Here is a 25,084-nt window from a genome sequence, read left to right on the forward strand (position 1 = left end):
CAGCTCTGATGAAAGATGGAATTCAGGCTTAAATTCAGATTTTTTAGGTTGAGGGAAATGCTTAAAGGTTTTGACTCTTCTCTTCCACTCACAAGACACTGGATTTTAATCCAGAATCCACATGATGGCAGCTGTGGAAAAAATGTAAGGAGGACCATGGCATGGTCAGGTTTGAGTTTAAAAGTATAGCACTGGCTGGAGTGGAGACAGGGAGATCAGTTAATAGCTGGTTACAGTCCTGTATCTCTCAAGCTTGTGGTCAACTTAGACCTTCAGATTTTTATTTACCAAGATTATAAAAAGGAACCCAGCTAATGCTAATGTGTCTCTTTTTTTTTTTTTTTAAATTGGACTGCTATTCTTTGAGATGAAAAGGAAAGTCTCTCTTTATAATGAATCAGGGAGCCCCCACAGAGGAGGGAGAGAACATAGAGGTTCAGGGTGTAGGGAGGCCCATGTGTTCCAACATTATTTCCCTAACTGAGGAAACTCACGAAACTGACCGTCTCTCTTGTCTCTCCACAGACCATCACCGGCCTCCTGCAAGAGTTTGATGTTCAGGCAAGTAAAGGATGTGGCTTCCCTCCCCTTCCCCCTTCTCTCCCCCATCTTCTCTCTTTCCTTCCTTCTTTCCATTGGTTGAAAGTCAATTGTTGTTCAAATGCTGGGGGCAAGGGGAGAGAAGGAAGTGGTCTCAGCTAGATCTCCACCCTCGACCACTGGTCCAAGTGCTGGCCAGAGAAGCAGGAACCATCACTTCCTGTGAAAGTAGGACAGGGACACCTCCTTCTTTGCCCCTAAGAGTTGGCCAGAACTGTGGGCCTGTTGGGGGGGATGTGGAGAGATGCTGCTCGGGCTTGGGGCCCCATGAGGGGCAGGAACAGAAGCCAAGGCTCGATGTTCTTGCCTCTGGGAAAGTGGAACCGGCCTTCTCTGTGGTTTACCGGCCCAGGCCTGAAGTCTGTCCATCCCCGCTTAGGCTTGGCGGAAGCGCCGGTGGGAGGGGTGGGGGTGGGTGCAGCTCATCTACGTCCAAGAACAAGCTCTCAGGAGAGTGGGCTGGGCTGTCTCAGCCAAGGGCTGGGTCAGAACTTCAGGAATGCCAAGTCCTGGACTCATCATTCCCAAGTCCGGGTGGGCCCCATGCTGTGCTGGCCCTTAGGTGGCAGGGCAGGAAGCCTGAAGGAGCAGAGGGGCACTTTGGACCAGCCAAAGGCTCAACTGCTACCTGCGCCTGCACAGGTCTCCCTGCCTTTGGGCTGTTTCCAGCTCTGTGTCTGACCCCACTGCTCATTCCTCCTCCCCCCACCAAAGCTTCACTCCTCCCCCTGAATCTCCTGTTTCAGTGAATGCTCCCCAGCCATCCAGAGGCAGGAATCTTGCACTGACTTTGGAAGGCAGGGAACAGTGGGAGAGGGGTTAGAAGCCTTGGTTAACTCCGGATCATGGAGGCTCTGAATGCCACACCCAAGGCGTGTGGGCCTTAGTGCATTTAAACGTCATTATGGCTGTGTTAGGTGTACCCAGAGGTCACCCTGACCTCAAGAGTGCTGTGGAACCGTTGGGGGGCATCCAAGGTGTTGGTTTCTGTCTGGCCATTTGTGTCCTGAGGACAACACATCCCTGCTGTGTAATTGACTTGTTGAGAACATACTTACTAAGCCACCTTGGTGCCTCAGGCTCTGGACACCCAGACAGATGCGTGACACTTTCCACTGCAGGGGACACTCCACTAAATCCTGAAAGCCCTATAAATTAGAGATCATTGTCTCTATTCTTAAAGCAGAGGAAACTGAGCCTCAAAGCGATTAGGCATGTCTGGCCCGTGGCTGGTGTGGTGACCTGTGGGATTTGACTATAAAAATGTGCTTTTACAGCCTCCTAGCAAGGTCCATGTGGACCAAGAGCAGGAGCCTGAGCAGCGAGCTAGCAGCCAGGTGTTGTGTGCTGGCCACTTGCTTTAGACATCATGAGGTGCTAAATGCTCCCTGATGTCAGGGGACGTCTGGGGCAGTCTGCAAGGACACCTGGACCTGGGATAGGCAGTTTCTATCCTAGGGGTTCATGATTACAAGCATCAGAGCTGGGAGACGCAGGCCCTCCCTGCACCCAGGAGTGGCTCCCTGACTCATCAGCCCTGTGTTTGTAGAGTCACGGCTGTCCCAACCTCTCGGTGTGTCTGTGGTCGATTAATTTGGACTAGGGCTGGCTTCTCCCCATTTTATGAATGAAGAAATTCAGCCTTGCAGACAGTGAAACTTGCCTAAGGTCAGGTCACTGTTAAGACACCAGTAGACCCTGAAAAACAATCTTTTATTTTTTTATTTTTTTTTATTTTTAAGAGTCAGCAGATTGAATTCTAGCTGACCTTTCCAAGCTGCGTGCCTTTGAGCAAGTTACTAAACTTTTCTGAGCCTAGCTTATACTCCTTTCATGAAATTAATATAATAATAATAGTTTAATACTTTTAAGCACTGACTGTGTTCTGCAGCACCGTTATTAGCATGTTGTGTTTAATGTAATGTAGTTAATTAAGTGTACTCGTTTAATATTCACGAAAGCCCTGGGTAGGGTAGAGGGGTTCTGGTATCATCTTTTTACAGGTGAACACAGCCTTGGGGTCACAAAACCAGTGAGATGGGAGATAGGGCACACACCCAGGGCCACTGATTGAGGTCTCCTTCTTCCAGCTCCCTCTCCTGGCTTGTAGGAACCCTCCTCTCCCCTCCCCAGTGATAACTCAGGCACCAGTGGAGCTCACAGCAGTGCCCACAGCTCAAAAGCAAAGGCCAGCTTGTAAGAATGCAGGGCACAGGGTTGGGGGTGGTATGGAAGTGGTCTTTTAACTCGGAGGACTTCCACATTCGGGGGGTGAGAGGAAATGTGGTCAGACCAGCAACACGCTTCTAGGCACACCTTCTGCCCTGGGCCTCGGGGTGGGAGTGTCAGGAGAACCGGCCCCTATGCATTGGACAGGGTGGTCTGGCTGAGCCTATAGCCCCGTTAGAGCCGGAAGCCGCGCTCCCTGGCAGGCTCAGCCCACCCTCGTGCACAGGCACAGGAATGGGTGGGGCGGCTCCTTGGGCCCCCAGGATGTGCTGGGAAGGGGCTCAGGGTAGCCCAGGCTCGGAGGGGACAGCTGGTCACCCCGGCCCTGCCCACCACTGTCCAGCTGTGTCTGGCTTGTTTGGCCCATAGTGACTTAATCCATCAACTCTGTGTACCTGCTGGGCCATCACTGGGTGGGATGACCTGAAACTGTCATTTTATTGGCTGTGTCCAGCACATGGGACACAGATCTTGGTCTTTAAGGAGTGCCTGCTGTGGCCTCCAGTTCTACTTTCTTGTGCTTTTTTAAGAAGAAAAGAGTCAGCATTGGGAAGTGACTCGCCTGAGGTCACCCAGCAGTGGCTGGGGGACGTGGTGCCAGACCCTGGGTTTCCCCTCTCCCAGCCCTGAGAGCTTCCTGTCTATGCAGATGTTCCTGTCTATGCAGATGTTCCTGTCTACGCAGATGTTAACGATGTTAGCAAGCGCGTGCTACGTGCCAGGCACTGTGCTAAGAGCTTGCCAGCCAGTATCTCATGTAGCACCTCAACAACAGCATAAGGGGTACTCTTATCCTTATTGTTCAGGTGGGGAAACTGAGGCCAGAGTTGGGGGGAACTCACCCCCAGGTCTGCCTGACCGGGAGGGAAGCCCATGCTCTTACCGTGCCGTTTGTGTGCCGAGCTCTCCGCCCTTCCCTCCCCGAGGCCAGAGCACAATCTGTTCCTCTCTGTCTGGTAGACCCTGGGCGTGGGGAGGTGCTCTGGGAAAGTGGGAGGTGAATGGATTGTCTTGAGGTTTATCTAGTTCAACCCTTCATTTTACAGCTGGCAAAACTGAGGGACAGAGGGGAGAGGTCATTCATTCAGGGCTGCCTGGTGGGACAGTTTAGAGCTGTGGCAGTTGACCTTCCTTCCAGTTGTTTTTCACCCTCGAGAAAACGGGGAGGGGTGGGACCCAGGGCAGTCAGAGCCATAACAGGTGCAGCAGCCGTGGCCCCGTGGCCCCAATTGTTGACTGTTTCTCTGGGCTGAGCATAGCTGCAAATTGGCAGCCCCAGGGGCCATCTGATTGCTCAGTACTGGGCTGGGTCACACCAGCCTCCCCCCGCAGACAGGAGCCACTGTAACCTACCCTCTCTGTGGCTGAAACATCAGCTTGCTGCAGCCTCCCCTGGGAGAGTGGCTTCTTGGAGCCGTGGTTGTGTCTTCCTGGGCGGGGTTGGGACTGTCCACCCTCCTCAGGGTGCATTCCAGGGCCAGAAAGAGTGGGCTGCAAGCCCCAGGTGTGCCCTTTCCAGACAAGTTGCTTCCCCTCCCTTCAGCCTCAGTTTCCTCATCTGTGGAATGGTGAAAGTGCTGCAGTCTTGTTAAGTGGGTGCATGACCCGGGACAATGACGTGGTGCTTCCCACGTCAGTGCTGGGCCAGATATAACACGCCCCACCTGCTAACTATTGTGGGGGTTTCGCCTCAGTGTTTTTTATCATGATAAATAATGCATAACACATAACATAAAATATACTGTTGTAATCATTTCCAAGTGCACAGTTCGGTGGTATTAAGTACATTCACACTGCCGTGCAGCCATCTCCACCATCCTTCTCTAGAACTCTTTCCATCTTGCAAAACTGAAACTCTGTCCCATTAAACAACAGCTGCTCATTGCTCTTCTCCTTCCAGCCCCTGGAAGCCACCATTCTACCTTGTCTCTGCGAGTTTGACTGCTCTGAGTGCCTCATATAAGCAGAATCACACAGTATTTGTCTTTTTCTGACTGGCTTATTTCACTTAGCATAGTGTCCTCAAGGCACATCCACGTCGTAGCACGTGTCATAGTTTCCTCCCCTTTCCAGGCTGAATGATGTTCTGTTGTAGGTCTACACCACACTTTGCTTCTCCATTCATTCGTTGATGGACGCCTGGGTTAATTCCATCTCTGGGCTATTGTCCATAATGCTGCTGCACACACAGGTATACAAAGGTTTCTTTGAGACCTTGCTGTCAGTTCTTTTGGGCACATACCCAGAAGTGGAATTCCTGGATCATATGGTTATTGTGGATATTTAAAATCTTGATTATCAATTCTGGAAAACCTAGAAAGCATAGTTTTAGCTGTCCCCGGTCAAGATAATTCCTCACTTTTTTGTTTCTCTCTCTCTCTTTTTTTTTTTTTTTTTGAGACTCACTCTGTTGCCTGGGCTAGAGTGCCGAGGCGTCAGCCTAAGCTCACAGCAACCTCAAACTCCTGAGCTTAAGCGATCCTCCTGCCTCAGCCTCCTGAGTTGCTGGTACTATAGGCATGCGCCACCATGCCCAGCTAATTTTTCTATATATATTTTTAGCTGTCCATATAATTTCTTTCTATTTTTAATAAAGATGGGGTCTCGCTCTTGCTCGTTCTTAAAGCACTTTTGTCTGTTTCCGTGTCAGGACACAGGTAGCTGACAGCAGAGAACAGGAGTTCTGGCTCCTACTGCTGGTGCAGGCCAACCTAAAAGTTGCTCAGGCAGGTGGGCAAAGGAGTTATACCCTTAGGATGTCATTAAAGTGGGGACCACACAGAGAAGCCTGCAGAAGGAGGGTAGCAGAGGTCAGGATAAGGTTTACCAATACTATGCGCCAGGCCTGGGCCGAGCCCTCTCTGCTAATCCCCAGAGTTGTCCTGCGAGGTTGGGGTATTTTTCCCTATTGTGCATTCCTTTGTTCCTTTAGCAAATGCCCACTTCATGCCTGGCCCTGGTTTAGGTGCTGAGGATACAGTGGTGAGCGTGACAGTTAGTGACCCTTGTTTCCAGGAACTTAAGTTCTGGCTGAACGTGCGCCAGGCATCATCCGAGTGCATCAAACATTGTGCTTGTCTAATGGGCACAGCAATCCTGTCCCCATTTTACAGAGGGAGAACCTCAAGCACAGAGAGGTTAAGTAACTTGCCTGAGGTCACAGGGCAGGGAAGGAATAGAGCTGGGGTCAGAACTTGAGCCATGTGCTTCCAGAGTACGCGTTTAAACCACTCCTCTGACTCCCTAGGAGGGAAGAGACAAACATATAAACAAGCGGCTGTGACAACTCCAGCTTCTGTAGGTGCTTTGACGATAATCCCGAAGGGAGATACGAAGCTGGGTGACGAGACAGGGCTGGGCTGGGGCGTGTCTTAGGCTGAAGGGTCAGAGAAGGCTTTCTGAGGAGGGGACATTGCACTGAGACCTGAAGGTGAGGTAGAGCCAATCGTGCAGCTAGTAGAAGATTTGATTTGGAGGGCTAGATCATTCCAGGCAGAGGCGATAGCACATGCAAAGCCCCCCCACTCAGCCTGGATTATGAACCTTCCAAGGGCAAAGGTGCGTTATTCCGGTAAGCTGTGAGTGGCCTCTGGGCTCAATCTTAGCAAGAAATCACAATATCTGAGCGGCATTCGGAGTGTTGCATGACACTTTGTCAAGGTTCTTGCCAGAAAACGCTTTGTATAAACTGTGTTAATTTGGATTTGGCTCCAACCTCAGTTGACTCATGATATTTATGGAAGTTTCCCCCAGATCTTCAGCAGTCTCCAAAAGCTTGGGTGTGGGGTTGCTGAAGGATCTCCTTCAGAAGGTGCAATGCAGTGTGACAATCGATGCACCCTGTGCCCTGACGGGTTACTGTTCACAGGGCCAGTAGCTGAGGATGACAGAGCTTTGGTCGAGGGTGGTTGCAGGACGTGCCAGGACCGCCCAGCACACTGCGTTCTCAGATTCACGCGGGGGCTCCAGCAAAGGGACAGCCACCTGCCTGGCACGGACCTCAGTGTCCTCTGCTGAGCCAGGCTGGTGCTGAGGGCCTCCCGTGCTCTCTTGTGGAGTCTGTCCTCCTTACTTGACAGATGAGGAAACCGAGGCTTTCCCACGGCCAGCAGTGGTGATGTGGGCCACATCAAGCCCGGTGCTGCGTGTTAAAGACCAGTTCTCCCAACCACAGGGCGCTACTGCGGTCCTCGATCTGGAGGGACCTACATTGTGTTTCACCTTTGCAATTCCCATTTTTAAAAAAAATCTGGCCGGGCAAATCATCTGAACAACGCTTCACTGGGCTAATGTTTAACCCATTGAGGGTGAGTTGCTGTCGGGCTTGAGAATCGATGTCCCTTCATGGCGGACCGCTCTTACCTCTTCGTGTCCCTGGATTCTGAGCCATGTGGCCAGGTCTCTGGGAGTCGAGTCTGAGAAGTCTGAGCTGTTCTACTATGTGTGTCTAAAAGCTGCCAGTGTTATTCCTTGAAAAGTAATTGGTGCTTCAGCATTTTGACTAACATAGGCAGATGTCCCCTTCCTTTCCCAATGTACTCAAGAATTTAAAGTTTTTTTAAAAATTTTTTTTCATGAATCAAAACACACGCACTGATCCCAGAGCTCAGCATTGCCGGGGTGGGGGCAGGGAGGAGTCTGGCGCTGAGCTCTTAGGTGGCCTGTCTTAGGAGACAGCTCGGCTGCCAGAGCAGATGGCATTGGGCCTTATCTCTCCCTGGCTGACATCACCTTCAGGTGGTCTGTTTGTCTTGGCCTGGGTGATGCTCTAGGCCAGGTAGATCGGTGGTTTACATGTGACATTCTGCCAGCTGCTCTCGGAACCCTGCGTGGCTCCTCTTCCCGGAGAGATTCTGGAGCCCTCGGAACATGGGCTGGCCGGCTGCTGGCCTGAGGTGCGGTGGGTGCAGGAAGGATGTGGTTTGATCTGGCTCTGCTGAGGAGACTCTGGCATCAGGTTCTAGGCAGTTGTGCTTTTGCAAATTTGATGAGTGGGGAGGGTGGGAGTATTTTGGGTTCTGGCTTATTTTCTTTGGCTAGAATTCAAGAGTCCAAGAAGATCAGAACTGGCAGATGCCTTTTAGATGATCCAGCCCTCCCCCTTCTGCTCCGGATGGGGAGGCTTTGTTGAAGGCCACCTTCAGGGGGCAGGGGGAGAGAGGCAAGGAAGGGAGTGAATAGTTGCATGCCCACTCACTGCCAAGGTGGGGAGGGGGCTGCCCTCTTTTGCAGATGAGAGACCCAAAGGGTTCAATCAAAATAATCCTAAATTGAGATGTATCTGATTCCTAAACATGCAATAATCATGGAAGTCATAATGGCTGGTCCCCTAAGCACTACCTGCACACCAGAAACTTCCGAGCTCTTTCCTGAGTCTTCCCGTGGAACCCTCACAGCTGTGTAAGGGAGGTGTCATTGTCACCTTATTTTATACAGTGGAAGAGACGAGGCCCATAGAAGGCTAAGGGGTCTGCCCAGTGTCACAGCATGATGAGAGAGACGGCAGAGGCTCTGTTCCCACGTCTGGAGCCAAAGTCCATTTGCCTAGTTTTGGGGAAGGGGCAGTGGAGTCGCGTACACCACCTGCAATCCCTCCCTCGGGGCGGGGGGAGCTCTTGGAGGCCCCAGATAGCCTTTCCTGTTGGATTTGCTGTTTCCAATCCCTTCCACCTGGATCTTCGGTGATTCAGATGGTTGGATTCGATTTGGTTTCCATGGGAATCTGTGTGCGTGTGTGTTCTCTGGCTCTCTGGGAAACGAGTTGATATCACCCACAGGGCCCCTGGGTGAGGGGGTGGCGGCTGGGTCTGGGAGCTGAGCAGGACTGGGTGACGTGCAGCTCATGTCGGGGGGCTGATTTGTTTCCCTTTCTCTTGGAAGCAGACCAGCTCACAGAGAAAATGGAAATGGTGACCTTTTACTAATTTCTCTCTTTCCACACAATTGCTTTTTGTTTTCCTGCCCCCAGACTAAAGGTGGGCAGAACTTAGACAAGCCTGGAAATCCTCAAACCACCATTTCCCATCCTCCCCCGCCCCCAGCCCCACTTCCTAGCAAAGCCACTGGGACTTAGAGCAAACTCCGAGTGACAGATGGCAGGGACACTCATCTGGATCAGCGCAAAATGAGGCTTTGGAAAATAAAACCGGGTGCCTCCCCTGCCCTCTGCGTAGGTTTCCTGGGAGCACCCTCCAGAGGAGGGGAGAGGACGGCCCTCCCCGGCTCAGCCCCGGTCTCCGAGGTCTGTCCTGCCAGGCTCCCTCAGGATGGCCCCTTAGGATGGCACAGGCATCTCCCAGTGTCCCCAAAAGGGTGCAGTGAACAGAAGCGGGTCCAGATCCACCCTGTCATTTGCTATCCACTTCCTTGGCCACGCGTTTGACCTGTCTGGGGCTTAGATTTCTAATCTGTGAAACGGTAGCGTCAGTGTCTCGGGGCATGTCTCGAACACGGAACACACACGGCACTGGGCCCAGCACACAGGCCTCTGCCGCCCTCGCCTGCTTCCAGGATGGCAGTTGGTTCACTCTTCTCTTTTCCAAGACAGACATTCCTCCTAATTCCTGTTCCCTGGGAGAACTGAGGGCTTCAGTGCGGGCTGCAGTTTCATGCCGTATCCCAGGCTGACACCCCTCTGCCCACGGCAACCTGTTTCTTGACTCCGTAATTTCTTTTCATTTTCTTGATGTGGTTGGTGACAATATTAAAGAAGACTGAAGAATGAGGGGAGTAGCCGCAGGTCCACCTTGACCTCTCTGAACTCTTACCTTCCATTGTGTGGGGCGGGGGGGAGCCCAAGGACTGAGCTTGAATTTTAACACTGTTATCCATAGGTGTGTGCCATGGGCCCCTGCACGTCAGCCCCAGAGGCTGTTAAAGGGCTGTCGTGACAGTACAGGGGCCAGGCCTGGCTTCATAGGATCTGCCCGGTGAATGGGTGGCTGTCCCTATATGCAGGTACTGGTGTGTGTCTCTCCCCACACGCACCTCTGCCGTGTCATCCCGCATTCCTTACATGCTGCATACTTAGCGGGATGGATCATGAGATGAAGGCCAGGGCCGTGCCTGCCCCTCCGCTGTGGGCACAGGAGATGAACCAGGGCGATGTGGGGCAGGGGCGCGTCATTTTATGAAAAGATAGCGGTGGGGCAAGCCCCCGGCATTTTCTCTTGAGTCTCTGTCCTCACAGTTTCCCTTTCTTGCCTCCATAGGCCTTGACGTAATGCTGGGTCTGATTAGCCCAAATCAGCTTTCCTGTCCTGCTGTCCCGCAGGGGCCCCTCCCTGTTCTGTCGTGGGAGAGGCTCCCCCTCCCTGCCACTGACTTAGAGCCTGGGTAAGCGGTCATCCTCTTAGGTCAGTGTCTGCCCAGGCCTGCTGGGCAGGAGGGGATTATGGCAGGAGCAGCCGCAGCTGGTCTCAGAGCCCCTGGACTTAAGCCAGCGGGGCTGGCCCGGGCGGCTTCACACTGACATCTCTGGGACAGTAGGGCATAACCACCGACATGGTAGGAACGCCGCAGTTTGCAAATCACATCCAGGTCTGTCTCACAGTTTTAGTCTTGGGAGTGGCTTCATGGAGCAGGTGGGCTTGTCCACTTGCTGACCTCAGCTTACAACGGATGGTAGGGATGCTCAGAGAAGGCTGGTAACTTGGTCAGGGGCTCATGGTGGGTATATAGTTAAGTTAATAGCACTCAACAAACAGTGCCCTAAACAAGGAAATGTTTGCTATTCTCGCTGACCTAGAAGGCCTAATACAGCAGGCCATGAATGTCACCCAGCCCAGCTGGAGTTTGTCCTTCTGCTTCCTGCTGTCATCCTGAGCCCGTAGCTTTTGTCCTCAGGTTTGGCTGCGGAACCCCCAAGCATCTCGTCCGTGTTCCAGGTAGGAAGCAGGTGAGAGGGTGAAAGAAAAAAATCAAAAGGCCAAGTTTAACCCTTTAAAAAACTCTCCTCGAAGCCCCAGGAAGTTCTGTGGGCATCTCAGTGGTTAGAGCTGAGTCCCTGGCCATCCGTGGCTGCAGGGAGACAGGGCAGGGGAGAATTTTATGAAGCACATGGCTGCTTGTACAAAATTGGAATTCTATCATAAAAGAGAAGGGAACAACAGATGCTTGGGGTGCCAACCAACAGAGTCTGCCATAGTTTACAAAGCTCTCAAGCCAGGATTGGCAGCTAAAGAGATGAAATCTTTAAGGAATACTTAGTGATAGGTGCTGTTTCTCCACTTGCCAGCTTACAGGCAGTGTAGACTGTGCAAATGTCTCAGTGCACCCTCTGGGCCAGAGCCTGTCTGCCACAGAGCCAGCCTTTCGCTCTGGGAGTTGGCAGTCTGGCTGGGGAGGCAGCTGCTACACAGATATTTGGAACTGTGGTCGGTGCTGCCTTAAAGAAGGGAACACAGGACCGTGTGTCATGTATGGTGGCAGAAAGGGCCTCCCCGAGAAGGTGAGGTTTGTGTTGAGGCCCTTCCAAGTCTGACACACAAAGACGCACATGCCTGAGATTTGAGGGCAGATCCACGTTTTAGGAGAGTGGGAGGAGCAGATTTTATTTCTCTGTTCTGCATGTTAGCGTAGTCCAGGATGTGCTGCATGGATTGTGAGACCTCGGAGCTGCTGGGAGATAAAAAGTCATCTGCAGTCAAATAAATGTGGGGACCTGATTTACTGCATGCGCCATAGGGAGTCTCAGTGCATGTTGCATAGAAAGGTTTCCTTAACTCCTCCACCAGGCACACAGTGTAAAACAGGGACGTTAGAGAGAACAGGCTTTGGGCTTGGACTGTCCAAACCCAAGGTTGGTTCACACTCTGCTGCACCGTCCCAGCTCCGTGACCTTGGGCAAAGTACTTCACCTCTCTCAGCTTCAGTTTTCTCATCTGTACAGTGTGGATGTTGTTACCCAGTCGGGTTGTTGTGAGGACTTAACAGGAAAACACGTGATTGGAGCAGGCCTGGAGGAAGAGGCAGTGGCTGATATGATTATTACCATCCCCATTGCTGCTGTCACCTCCGAACCTCGAGGCAGTGGCTTTCTAGACTTATCCAAAGATATGTGCAGCCTGGATATTTTTCTCTTGCAGCCCCCTGGCTGGGTCAGACCCCCGAGAGCAAGGTCCCCTGTGGTCTGGTTCTGGCTGTGGGAGAGCTGAGCCTGGGTTCTTTGTGGCGGAGCGAGGTGTGTGTGTTCGCGGCCACCGTGACAGCCAGAGGGGGTGCCCCTGATGAGCCCTGAGACAGGGGACTTTCCTCCCTCAGGCAAGAGGACGAGGACGGACAGTGCACATGCGGTTCTGACGTTCTGGGTTCCTTGCACCTTCTCTTTGGGAAAATGTGGGGGACACGGGACGGTCTCCTGTCTCCAGAACACTGGGTGATTCATCCTCACGGGGACAGAAAGACAGAATGTTCTTTTGGGACTGAAGAGGACAAAGGCATGTGTTTGTGTTTTAATTCTCCCATTCAATCTCAGACACAGTCTTCTCGGTTTCGCCCAATGGAGAAAGCAGCAGAGCTGGCTTAGAGGCGTATGCGTGTGTGTGTGTGTGTGTGTGTGTGTGTGTGTGTGTGTGAGAGAGAGAGAGAGAGAGAGAGAGAGAGAGAGAAAGACTTAGAGGATGGGACTTGGGCGTGGGGGGAAGATCATGACACGTGCTTTTCCTTCTCCTTCCTGCGTGGGCTGGCGGCCCCGGAACTGAGAGGAGGGCCGGAGGGGTCCCACGGACCCTTGGTGTAAGGGGCACAGGCCCCAGCAGATGAGGGCTCTAATCCTGGTTCTGCCACTACAAGCTGTGACCTGGGAGAAGTCAGTTTCTTCACCCGTGAAAGGGGATTGATAGTCTTCCCTGCCTGACTCTTGGTGGGCACTTAGCTTAGCAAATCTCCCTCACCTATGCTCACCTATGACTAGCAGGCAGCCCTGCACCTGCGTGCCCCTCACCATGTCACAGCCAGGTAGCCTCTTCTTCCTGAATTGAGGGGTTGGACCCTCAAATGTAGTTCTCATTCCACGGCTGTGTAGTCTTAAGGCTTCCAAAGAGATAAGTCAACACCTCTTACCCCTTCCCACCCGTGGGAGTTGCCAGGGACATTCTTGGTGCCAGCTGGGGCTGGGTGTCCCGTGGCTGCCACCACATTAAAACCATCCGCTGCATGCACTGTTTGGTGCTGTGCTCCGGCCTCTAACTCAGTGGCTCATCTCCTCCTAAGGAGCAGGTGGAGGAAGCTCTTTCCCGTCTCAGAGGTGAGACCTGGAGTCTCAGAGGGCTCGGGAAGGGTAGGGCTTGCGTTTGAGCCCTGACGTCCTCAGGCGGTGGGGACACTGCCTGTCCTGGCCTATTTTTAGAGGGAGCCATGTGGGTCAGCTGGGAGACAATGAAGAATGTGCCCCCACAATGGGCCATTGTTCCCACAGTGGCTGCAGGGCCAGGCGGGCCCAGCAGATGATCCTGGCCCCCACCGGGGCATTGCTCTGTCCTCTATGGATTTTTCCAGCCTTTTTATGGGCAGGAAAGATGTGTTGGGCCCTGAGGGGAACAGAGGGGGCAGGGACATGGGGTAAGCTCTGCGTTCGGGGACTCGTCTTGTTGGGGTGGTCAGGAGGTGGCCCAGGAGGACCCCTGGCTGGGCAGGTCTGGGCACTGCTAGAGAGCCCTGTTGTGCCCGATTATGCCACCACCGTCACCTTGCAAACACCCCCCCATCCCCAAGAGGTTTCCACAGAGGCACGTTGGTGGTCTGGGTTTTGCTGGTTTCAGGGGTCTCAGAGTGACGGCCGGGAACCCTCACATCTCTGTCTGGGATGGGGAAGGTGCAAATCCTCAGTAAAAACACAACACTGAGCTTTCAGGCTCTGCTGGTAGAGCCAGGGAGCTGGGCTGTACTTTTTCTTTGTTTGTGAACTAGTTCCTCAGGTTGGGAATCGCTGGTCTCGTGTCACCTGGAGTGTCTCCTGGTCCGGCTCCCAACCCTAGGGGGTTGAATCTACTTCCCACCAGCTTGTGAGTTCTTACCTCCTCATCCCTCCAGGGACTAAGGGCACCTGGCCTATAATAGGTGCCTATAAATGCTTGTTGGATGGAATTGAAGTGGCTTAAGTTTCCGAGGTAAGACGCAGCAGAGTTAGGATCTGATCCCCAGGCTGTGTAGACACCACCTCCAGGGGTTCACTTGCAGGCCGAGAGCTCTGGACTGGTGGACACAGCCTACCCGCTGAGTCCCGTGGGTCTCTGGCATCCCCAGGAGGTAGGCGGGGTCTACGCTTGTCCTCATTTCACAGATGTGGGCTGGGGAGGGGGTGACTTGGCCCCCACAGGGCTGCTAAGTGGGTGGTCTGTCCCATCCCCTCTTCTTCTTCTTGAGTGAGGCTGTGAACACTGACCTTCCTCTCCTGCCACGTGGCCACGGGGCAGTGACCGATGTGGGTCACAGTTCAGCTGGCTACTGCAACAGGTTCATCAGCATCTGGAGTGCTCCATATCCCACTACGATGTCTCATTGACACTTTAGAAAATAAATGCTGCCCGCTGACCTGAGGTGGCCTCCTGAGGCCCGAGTGTGAGCCTTTCCCTCGGGGGGCAAAGCACTGAGAAGCGTGGGGGCTGCGGTGAGGCCGACTGTCTGGGGGATCGGCCTTGGCCGCTCCCTGCCTGTGCGGCTCTGGGCCACTGACTTCACTTCCCTGAGCTGGACTGGGTCCCACAGCCCTAGCAGGGTTCTTGTGAGGGACGAAGGCCCTGGAGGGACATGGCTCAGCACCGCCCTGACACCTGGACAGTCTCTGTGTCCTGTCCTCCGCAGGCTGGGGGCTCTGCCTCCCCCACTAGCCCTGGTGGGAGGAGCCCAGAGTGGGGGCCTTTCACTGGGAGGTCACTGCTCTCAGACACGGAAGTCACTCAGGTCATTGGGAGCTTCTGGGTGACCCCAAAGAAGGCAGAAACCCAGGGCAGGCGTGGGTTGAAGGGTCAGTGGAATGATGATTGAGAAAGGCTCACGACCACCCTCTTGAGAAGTTTAGATGAACGCAGCAGGTGAAAAATTGGTCTCTGAATGGGTTGAAGCACTTGGAACCAAGGCAGGGTGACTACTTGAGGAGGGAGAAAGATGAGTGTGGCTTCACCTCTCAGGAAGGAGCCTTGGAAGGTTTAGTGTGGAGGGGAGTGGGGATGACTGGCCCAGTGAGCCGGCTCGAGGACATGGCCTAGAGAGTTGGCCTTGATCAGGAGGAGAGGCCCCCTGATCCTGAGAGGGGAGGATGGATATGGTATAATTTAGGATTTTTTGGCTTACGTGGGTTGGGAAATTGTAGGTACATGTAATGGAACATCCCGTCACCCAGACCTCCCTTCTCTCTTTTCCATCTCTGGGCCAGCTATATTTTCAGGCAGGCCCTTGCCTCGTATTAACAGTGTGGCTGCTGCAGATCCAACCCTCCCAGCCTTGTTAAGTCAAGTCCATTCGGGTTCCCCAATAGCTAGAAGTGAGTGTGGTTGGCTCTCATTGGCAGGAGCCAACTCCTGTGTCCTTCCCAGAACCAGTCCTTGCAACTGGGAGGAGGAAGTCAGGAATTGACCTCGGCTTGTGGAACATGGTGTGGTGGTCAGTGTCAACAGACCTCCTAGGGCTGACCGTGAGAGGGGTGGGTTCCCAGAGGAAATCGGGGGCTGTCCTCGGAAGTAGGAAGTGAGTTCTGGGTAGCCCCAAACCAGCAGATGTCCTGCCCAGGTCCAGTAACCTGGGGGAGATGAGGCGTGGGAGGGGGTGATCAGGAAGTTCAGGCCTGCCGGCATCCATTTTCCAGACGGAGTAAGCGAAGTCCTGAGCCGGGAAGGCTGCTGCGGCTGGGCTCCCCGGAGTGCTGTGCAGTTAACAGCACCATCTGAACCGGGCCTCTGTCCTCTGCCTCCTAGCGGAGCTCTGCTTCCCTTTCCCTCCCTCGTTCTGGACAGAGAGCTCTGCTGCCCAGAACCCAAGGCTCTGGTGGCCACATGGGAAGTGAGCTCCCTCAAAATACCGTTGGAAACACGCTGGATGTCTGCAGTCCGTAAATACAGCCACATGGGCGCGGTGAACCCCACATGACAGGCCCTTTGTCTGCCGTCTTTCCTCAGGAGCAGGACATCGAGACTTTACACGGCTCCATTCACGTCACGCTGTGTGGCACCCCCAAGGGAAACCGGCCTGTTATCCTCACGTACCACGACATCGGCATGAACCGTAAGTTCTGAGGCACCGTCATTCCCTGCTCAGCTGATTCCCAAGACAGTAGAGGAAAAAGGCAGTCAGGAAAGGCTGGTGGCTGGGAGCTGTTTCTTTTTTTCTGGGACTTCCTGGAGCTGTTCTGGGAAGAATTCTTGACGCAGCCTGGAAGGGCCAGAAATGCGCTGCGTGTGGGCACAGACTTGTCCATGTGCCCGGAGGTGCTGGGAACACAGGGAGCTCTCTACTCTCTCTCTGTCTGTGATAGAGACTTGTAACATGTACAAACGATTTTTAGTATTTTCACAGAATGTATAACTGTCAACACAGTCAATTTTAGAACATTTTCATCGCTCCATAAAGAAATCCTTACCTTTATCTACAGTCCCCAATCTTCCCCACACCCCTCTGCAGGAGACCATCCCCTCATCTGCTTTCCTTCTCTATGAATTTGCCCAATCTGGAATTTTACAGAAACAGAATAATACGTAAATTTTTTGTGACTGGCATCTTTCGTAATGTTTTCAAGGTTTATCCATGCTGTAGCATGAATCAGTATTTCATTCTTTTACTGCGGAATAATGTTCCATTGTATGGATGGCCTGCATTTTGTTTATTCATTCTTTAGTCATTGGACATTTGGGTGGTTTCCACTTTTCTGCTATTATGAGTAACGCTGCTATGAATGTTTAGACAGTGAATTCTTAAGAGGACCAGGAAGGGTTTCCATATGTAGGTTTCCCATTTTTCATAGATGGGAATGGAAGAGGATCTACTTAATGTTAAAATGACTTGGAATAGAGGTGACTCCATGATGATTTAGACGGCACTTACAGGCCTTCCTGGTGCAGGATTCTTTATGAACTTGAGTATTGTGAGCCAGATGCTTGCTAGATTTTTGATTGATGGACAGCCTGATTTTCTTTTTTGTCCATAAAACTTATTAATACCTTGAGGCTGGGCATGATTTGAGTCACTGAAAACTACCTTTTCCCTTCATTCTCACTTTTCTTTTATCTTTCTTCTTCTCCTATTTCCCTGGTATCCATTGTGCACCAGGTCCCGTGCTAGGTATCTGGGTATCCATCATCTCATGTCATTGACTCTGACAAGGAAATGGGATTGCATATGGCGGTGTTACTCCCCCGTTTGGAGAGACTCATCGTAGGTTCCAGTAGGCTAACTGCTATAACAAAAGACCCCAAGCCCTCTGTGGCTTAACACAATGTATGTTTGCTTCTCACTCCTGTAACAGTTCAGTGGGTGTTCAGTGGAACACATTCCACGTGGCAATTCAGGGACCCAGGCTCTCTGTAGCTTGTTGCTCTGCCATCCCCTAGTGCTCCAGAGGCTTCTGCTGGCAATGCAGCATCTGGCAAGTAGATGGGAGGAGAGAGAAACTCAGAGGATTGGGTCACAGGTGTTGTAAGAAAATGGTGAGCCTCTCATGCAATTGGCCCTAGACTGATCATGTGGCTGGCTCTCAGTGCAAGGGAGCCTGGGAAATGTAGTCCAGCTGCATGCCCAGGAGGAAAGCAGACGTGGTTGGGTGAGCATCTAGGCATCTTTGCCTCAGGCCCTTAGCAATTAGGAGACTCCCCCAAAGCCATATGAGAGGAGAATCCATGCTTTACCTACCATGCTCCTTGTTTGAAACTTATGTGTGCCCTGACTAGTGCCCCAGATGTGAGAGTTCAGCAGATCCAGAGAGAAAGAGAGTATTGGTAGAGCAACTGCACCTCTTGCTGGGGCCATTAGAGCCGTCACTGACAGGAAAGCAGCAGGAGCCAGACCAGGAGCCCCCTCCCAGCACGAGTGCAAGTTCAAGGTTCATCTGCCAGATACCACTCCCCTGCCCTGTCACTTATTCTTGCCTTTTATCACAGGAGGAAAGTCAGAATGTGAAAACAAACAAGATCTGTATTCCTTCTTCTAAGTTCATTTCTCCCTGCTGAATAGGAGTGAAACTAACAAAATGAATGTGCTTTGCCACCGAGCCACCTGATTTTTTCCCACGTTTTTTTCTCATCTCTCTCCCTTGCCTGTTCTTCAGACAAAACCTGCTACAACCCCCTCTTCAACTACGAGGACATGCAGGAGATCACCCAGCACTTTGCTGTCTGCCACGTGGACGCCCCGGGCCAGCAGGACGGCGCTGCCTCCTTCCCCATGGGGTAAGAGAAGGGGTCTCCTGCCCCGGGAGCCCTGCGTGGTAAAGCCTGGGGGAGGAGGGGGTGTTATTGCAGTAAAATACAAAATTCATTATTTTAACCATTTTTTATTGTGATAAAATATATATAACATAAAATGTAGCATTTTTAAGTATATAGTTCAGTGGCATTGAGTACGTCCAGACAGGGTTGTGCGACCATCACCACCCTCCATCTCCAGGGCTTTTTCGTCTTCCCAAGCTGAGACTCGGAGCCCATTAGAGCTATCTTCCCCATTCCCCCATCCTTCCTGCAAGGCTGGCTTTGTAACAGGTGTGCTCAACCCGGACTGAAGTGGGAGAGGACCTTGATGTGACCAAATAGTGAGGAGAAAAACCTAGAAAGTCGGGAAGAAAAAGAGAGGGAGAGAGATGATATTGATGGAGTACTTACTGTGAGCCCGGGTTAATCATTTTTATTCTTAAAAGTAGTTTTCAGTTAATCCTTATGGCTAGCTATGTGTGGCTGGCATTGTTACCTCCATTTTCCAGATGAAGAAACTGAGGCATAGAGGCCTTAACTACTTAGCTCAAGGTTGCACAGCTGAGAATTGGTAGAGTTGGGCTTTATCTCTAGTCTGGCGACTCCAAGACTCATGTTCTCTTTGGAGCATCAGGTCGCCTTACTGGAAGGTGTTTATATTCCCTGGGCCTTCTCAGCGTGCGGTAGCGTGGGGCATGGCCTTTCGGTTTCCCTCATGCAGCTGCGGTCAGACTTGCTGACCGCCGCCCCCCCAGCCCCTGTCCCTGCAATCAGCACCACTTAGGTGGATCCCAGAGATGCCCTCCACCCTCCCTCCTGCTCCCCCAGGTACCTGATGCTGTGATTAAACCAGGGCAGGAGAAGGTTCTTGGGTTTAAAGTCTTCCAAGAGGGACCTTCTTGGCATTTACAAATAGATAGCTTTCTTGATTAGCACTCAGAATTATCCTTAATAATTAACCTTTATCAGAGAGCAAGAAAAGGGACACCCAGCCACATGGGGCCAGGACCAAAAATCAAAAGCTTATGAAAACAGTAGGACATGGTTAATCATTTACCAGCAGATAAAGCCAGAGTTGTGTCAGTAAATCTGTCTGCTTGGACCAACTGTTTGAAAGATTTGGCATAAAACAGAAGCTCTTGACTCCCTCTGGAGAAGTTTTAAAAATATTCCAAGACCTGGGCCCCATCCCCAGGAATTTGTGTTCAGATGACCTGGAGGCAAAGTGCAGGGTGGTGCCCCCAGGTTTGCTGGGTGATTGGAGTATGTGGCTAGTGGGAGCTACTATCCAAATGGGACCTGGCTTATTTCTGCCTCTTCTAGAGAGTGGGGTGGGGTTCTGGGTTTGGGGCCAGGCCAGGCCCTCTGAGGGTGAGCCCCCTCCGTGCTGACCCCGCCCCGCTGGGTTCCTCCTGGCCCTGAGTCTGCTTCCCACACGGGAGGGGCCTTGTGAGCGGAATACAGTTGCCTCCTGGCTGTGTACCCAGCCCTGGGGAGCAGGGAGCAAGCAGAGGCCCTGAAGCTACATGGCTTCTCCAGTGTCACACTGTGGGGGCTGCATGGCCACTCCAGAGGGGCTTGATGCCTTTGCCACTCTTTTCCGCCAGGGCTCTCTCAGCTCCATGGCTGCACGTATGCAAAGCCAGACCGTATAGGCTCTCTCTGGGGTTTTTGTACATGCTGGTTCCCTGCCTAGAATACGTGTCCCACACTCTTTACTCATTGGGCTCCCATGACCTCTTCAGTGTCACTTTTTCCGAGAAGACTTCCCTGACCACTTGCTCACTCAGGTCTCCCTGTTCCCATCTCCCCTCGAGCACCCTCCCTCCCTCTGTAGCCTTCATTGTAAGTCACACTCCCTTGTCTCTGCGGACTCACGGCTGGCTCCTGTGCTGGCAGCGTCTGCTTGCTCAGTGCCTTACCAAGACCCGGCCTGTGTGAGGATCAGTCATTACACTTGGTCGACGTTATCCTTTCATGCCTGTTTTAATTCCTCCTCCGTGAGGTTGGAATTGTGAAATGCCTACTAGTCGGTGTCATCCCCAGTCCTGCAACGTCCCAGCCCAGAAGCCAAACACACACGGAGAGGACTGCTGTTTCTGGCTCTCCACCCGTTGGTCTCATGAGGCCAAGCGGCTTATCTCTCAGCCTCAATGATATTTGTGATCTTGATATTGGGGGAAATCATAGAACTATCATGAGGGTTTAATGAGCTGAAAATGCTCATAAATTCTTACGTGGGACCTGGCACATAAGAAGTAGTTGATAGTTAGGGTGTGCCATGGGGACCTCAGAAGGAGGGTGAGACGGGACCGGATGGGGAGCCTGGGTGCACGGGGCTGGTGGTTGCGTGGCCCATGCCCCTCAAGTGAGTCCCTGTTTGGATCACCCCTTTCTGCCAGCATCCAGGCTCTCCTCAACTGCTCTCTGCGTCTTCCTCAGGTACATGTACCCCTCCATGGATCAGCTGGCTGAAATGCTTCCTGGAGTCCTTCACCAATTTGGGTAAGAGCGAGGGATCGACGCCCCCACAGTCTGCAGAGAAGTGCTGCTTCTAGCTTCCTCCTATCCCTTGGCTTTCATCCGGCCTGACCAGTAAAATTTAGGTTGGAGTTTAAAGATGAGGCAAGAAATTAGTTGTCGCACTTGGTAAACACTGCTCTTTGCACAGTCTCTGTGCTGCAGGCTGCCTCCTGTAACTTCAGCGTCTCTCCCTCAGTGAGCACGTTATGTTAAGTGACAGCAGCCACCCCACCCACCTCATGCTCGCCTCCCGTTCTTCCATTCCCTTCTCCTTCCTATGGAACCTTCTGGAACAGGGCTGCCCGCGACCTTAGCTTCTCTTTCCAGACCCTCATTTTTCCAGCGCTCCTCTCTTTTGTGGGCCTTTTATGTAATGATAATACCTCATGGTTCTTGCCCAATCTATTTTCATTCCAAGTTTTAGAATCCAAAATAAAGCTTACGCGTGGGAAGAAGTGATGCCGTAATGGGTCTTCCCGTAAATGTCAGACGGTCTCTCCCAGCCTGGGTGGCAGCCAGGAGGGAAGGAAGGAGAAGGGGCCAGTTTCTCTAAGGTCACGGTCTCTGTCCAGCCGTAAGGCACAGCGCAGCTCAGGAGTTCCTGCCTTGCCTGGCGAGCCAGCCACCCTCAAGAAGTCCTGAGCAGGTTGTTAGGGTGCCTGCCACGCTTTCCTTCCGTGACACGCATTTTTCTTCTGCTTCCAGGCTGAAAAGCATCATAGGCATGGGGACAGGAGCAGGCGCCTACATCCTAACTCGATTTGCGGTGAGTTGTTTGGCATTTTGTAAAACATACATATTAAATAAAATTAATTCAAGATTAAGGAAGACATTTGGGAAAGCATTTCAAAACCAGAAAGGGAAAAAGAAATGACCCATGTGCTCCACGGTTATATGTGTGCGAGTGTGTGTGCGTGTGGTGTGTGTCACATGTATACACTTGCAGACAACAGTGGACTCGTTCTGTTGTCATTGGCTTTGCTCAGTTAGCTGTCCAGCGTGGACAGCTCTGCACTGGGAATTCTGCTGTGACACTTCTTTGGAAGAGCTGCCCAGTTGTTTGTAGTCAGATACTCCTGGACCCTAATTGATTCTAAACCAGAATCAGAGACACGTGAGTTTACAGGACAGTTGTCACTGTTATTCCTGTGGCCCCAAGTCAAGTGCTACTGGCTCCTTTGTATCCTTACCAAACAAGTGTTTGAAAATGCAACGGAACTCATTTTATTCAGCCCTAGGCATTTTGACTGCCTGTTATCAGCTAGGCTTTGCTAGAGGTTAGAAATGCTGACATGAATACAGAATGGTCTGGCTGTCCAGGCTCTAAGAAAATCGAAAAAATAAAAAGGTCTCAACTGTATCCTAGGTATGTGTGTCACACACACACACACACACAGAGTTCTGTGCTGCATAACGACGGTTTGGTCAATGACAGACTGCATATCCAATGATGGTCCTATAGATTATAATACCGTATTTACTGTACCTTTTATATATTTAGGTATGTTTAGATACACAACTGACTACCATTGTGTTATAGTTGCCTACAGTAACATGCTGTACAGGTTTGTAGCCTAGGTGCATATTAGGCCATGCCACCTAGCTTTGTGTAAGTACACGGAAAGATGTTAAGGACAAAATCGCCCAATGACACCGTACTCAGAACGTAGCCCTGTCGTTAGGCGATGTATAACTGTGTATGCGTGTGTGTGTATGTGTGTGTGTGTGTGTGTGTGTGTGTGAATATATAAATGTATATCTCCTAGAAGTGATAGAATTGTTACTGCTGTGACTAGGGCGCATTTTTGCACCCCGTCTGATTGGTGAGCTTGGTGGTGTGTTATACCCATTTGATAACGGGGAAAGCCAGGCTCGGTGAGCCGACGTGACTTGCCCAAGGAGGTCTGTGCAGCACATGTGCTCTCTGCTTCTCCTGCGCCTTCCTCTTTCCTTTGTCCGCTCTCTCAGGGGCCCAATCCAGCACCTGCTGAGCTGGAACCCCAGTTCTGCATGGGGCGGGGGCTGGGGGTGGTGCTGGCTCGAGAACAGCAGCCTGCTTTGGGCCCCACCCTGGCCCTTTCCTGGGTGCTGCTCTCAAGCTTCGGTTTGACTTTTCAAGTCCATAGTGTTTCAGATTGCCAGGTCGCCTGTCTCACTTCGGGTCTTGAATTGCAGCTGAACAACCCCGAGATGGTGGAGGGCCTCGTCCTCATCAACGTGAACCCTTGTGCCGAAGGCTGGATGGACTGGGCTGCCTCCAAGGTGAGGCTGGGGGCCTGCGTCAGGCAGGTGGGGTCCCTGCATGCACAGGGGCAGGTGCACACAGCCTCTGCCTGGAGCAGCCCTGCAGCTACGAGACCTCTCGTCACCCCCTCTGCCACTACCCCTACTGCCCGCCCCAGCAAAGAAAGCGGTTTTCATCTGCTTTGCTTAGAATAACAAACATGACCTTAGCTATTTGCCGTTCACAGATTTCAGTAGGACTGTGCTATCTAAGCTGGAGATACCACTGGGACCTGGGCCCCTGGGCCAGTTTGAGAAGCATCACTCAGATTAAAAAGTATTTGCTGGCTACCTAAGCTGTGCCCGGCTTTGCTGAAGATGCCGAGCATCTTGATAAACAAAACTTCTTGAGATGCATGAGACAAAAGCCTCTCATCTTAGGAATTCACATATTACTAATGAAAAAAAAATGTGTATTTAGTACTAATTGTCACTAAATTTTATGATAATAATTAGCTAACATTTATTGAGAGTTTACTATGTGTGAGTTCTACTTTATGTTGCTATATATCCATTACCTCACTTAATCCTCAAAGTAACTCCAGGAGGTAGGAATTTTTATAACCATTTTACAGAGGAGGAAACTGAGGTTCAGGGTGGTTAGGGAAGTTGTCCAGGGTCACATGCAGCCAAGCAATGGAGCTGGGACTCGATGCAGATCCCTTTGGCTCCAAGGTCTGTGGGCTTCACCGTACCTGCCGCTGGGGCTCCTGTCCCGGGTGGGAGACAGGCAGGCCTGGGCTGCAGGATGGGCTGTCTGGATGAAAAGGGGCCTGAGCTACCTTGGGAAGCTGTGCCGTGGCTTGTGTCCTATGGTTCCTTGTTTATCTTTTAAAAATTATTATTGTTTTCATTTTTCCCCATAAAGGCCCCGGTGTTTGCCAATGAGAGAGAGAAATCAGTCCAATTGAAATAGGACAAAGCCTTTCAAGCTGGAGGGATCCTGGCTGCTCATTTTGAAAGTGTGTTTTTGCCAAGTTTGAGGTGGCTGTCAGGGACAGAGGGCTTGCAGGGGTCACGCCTCTCCCTCTGCCTCCCACCCCTGTCCTGGCAAGCGTGATGTTGTATTTTTTCTATGAGCATTCCGCCGGTGTGCGGGAGCCCTTCCCCTGCCTGCATGACATTTGGGAGTGGAACACACTCCCTGTTTTTTATTTGATTTTCCAGCAAAGGAAGTGGCATTCCATTCAGCCAGTTGGGCTCCTGGATAGCTGTTCTGAGCCAAACTTGGAGGGCTGGGGACATTGATCACTGGCTAACGTGGAGCCTGAGGAATGTTTATGGGGTTTAAATATCTGCACCTTCATCTTCCTTTCCACCCCAGTCTTGGAGAAAGAAGACCTTTATCAAGGGCCTACTGTGTGTCAGGCACTAGGTCAGACACTGAGACATGTGTAGTTGTCTCTTGTAATCTTCACCTTGACCACATGACTTTGAAGTTCCTGGTACCCCCAGTACAGGTGAGAAGTCTGAGGTCCAGAGGTCTGCAGCCTGCCCAGTGCTACACAGCTGGCTTATAGCAGTCAGGGGCCAGCTGAGGACCCCCAGGTCTAGAGCTTCCCTCCTGCCAGCCCTTGCCTGATGCTGAAGTCAGTCAGCACACATTTATGGAGCTCCTGCTGTACAGGTAGCATTTATGGAGCTCCTGCTGTATACCTAGCTTTGTCACTGGGGAGAGGTAGAGAGGAGAAGGTGGTCAGTGTACTTAGTAACCTCAGTGTATTTAGAGAGAGGAAACTGGCTTGAGGGGAGAAGGCTAGAAGATGATAGAGGTGGGATAGTTAGGAGCCAGGAAGACCCTGAGGTACCTGTAGACTGAGGGGCTCAGTGTGCATTTGGAAGGAACGGGAAGCCCCTTGCTGAGGACTTGGAGAGCTTTTAGAGCAGGGTAAGCTACAAGCTGGCTGGGTCTTTATGCCACGCCCATTTGCTGTGTATCTCCTGTGTGTGGAGCTCTGAGAATAAGGGATTAGATGGAGCCCTGGGCCTTGCCGTCCAGGGTCTCGGGTCCAGTGGGGAACTAGAGACAGAAACCAAGGTCCCATCGAGGTAGGTGT

The 25,084-nt window shown here is 51.9% G+C and overlaps 1 protein-coding gene across 2 annotated transcripts in view; it reads left to right on the forward strand.

Moving 5' to 3' along the window:
- NDRG1 (N-myc downstream regulated 1) overlaps positions 1–25,084 on the forward strand; it is a 54,259-nt gene that overhangs the window by 15,009 nt on the left and 14,166 nt on the right. For both annotated transcript variants that reach the window (XM_045560878.1, XM_045560877.1), the window contains exons 3-8: positions 526–561; positions 15,942–16,047; positions 18,083–18,203; positions 20,664–20,726; positions 21,450–21,510; positions 22,920–23,006. In XM_045560878.1, the coding sequence (XP_045416834.1) occupies positions 526–561; positions 15,942–16,047; positions 18,083–18,203; positions 20,664–20,726; positions 21,450–21,510; positions 22,920–23,006 (474 nt within the window). The remainder of the gene's footprint in view (positions 1–525; positions 562–15,941; positions 16,048–18,082; positions 18,204–20,663; positions 20,727–21,449; positions 21,511–22,919; positions 23,007–25,084) is intronic.

Source organism: Lemur catta, chromosome 9 (assembly GCF_020740605.2).
Source record: "Lemur catta isolate mLemCat1 chromosome 9, mLemCat1.pri, whole genome shotgun sequence".
Classification (NCBI taxonomy): Eukaryota; Metazoa; Chordata; class Mammalia; order Primates; family Lemuridae; genus Lemur; species Lemur catta.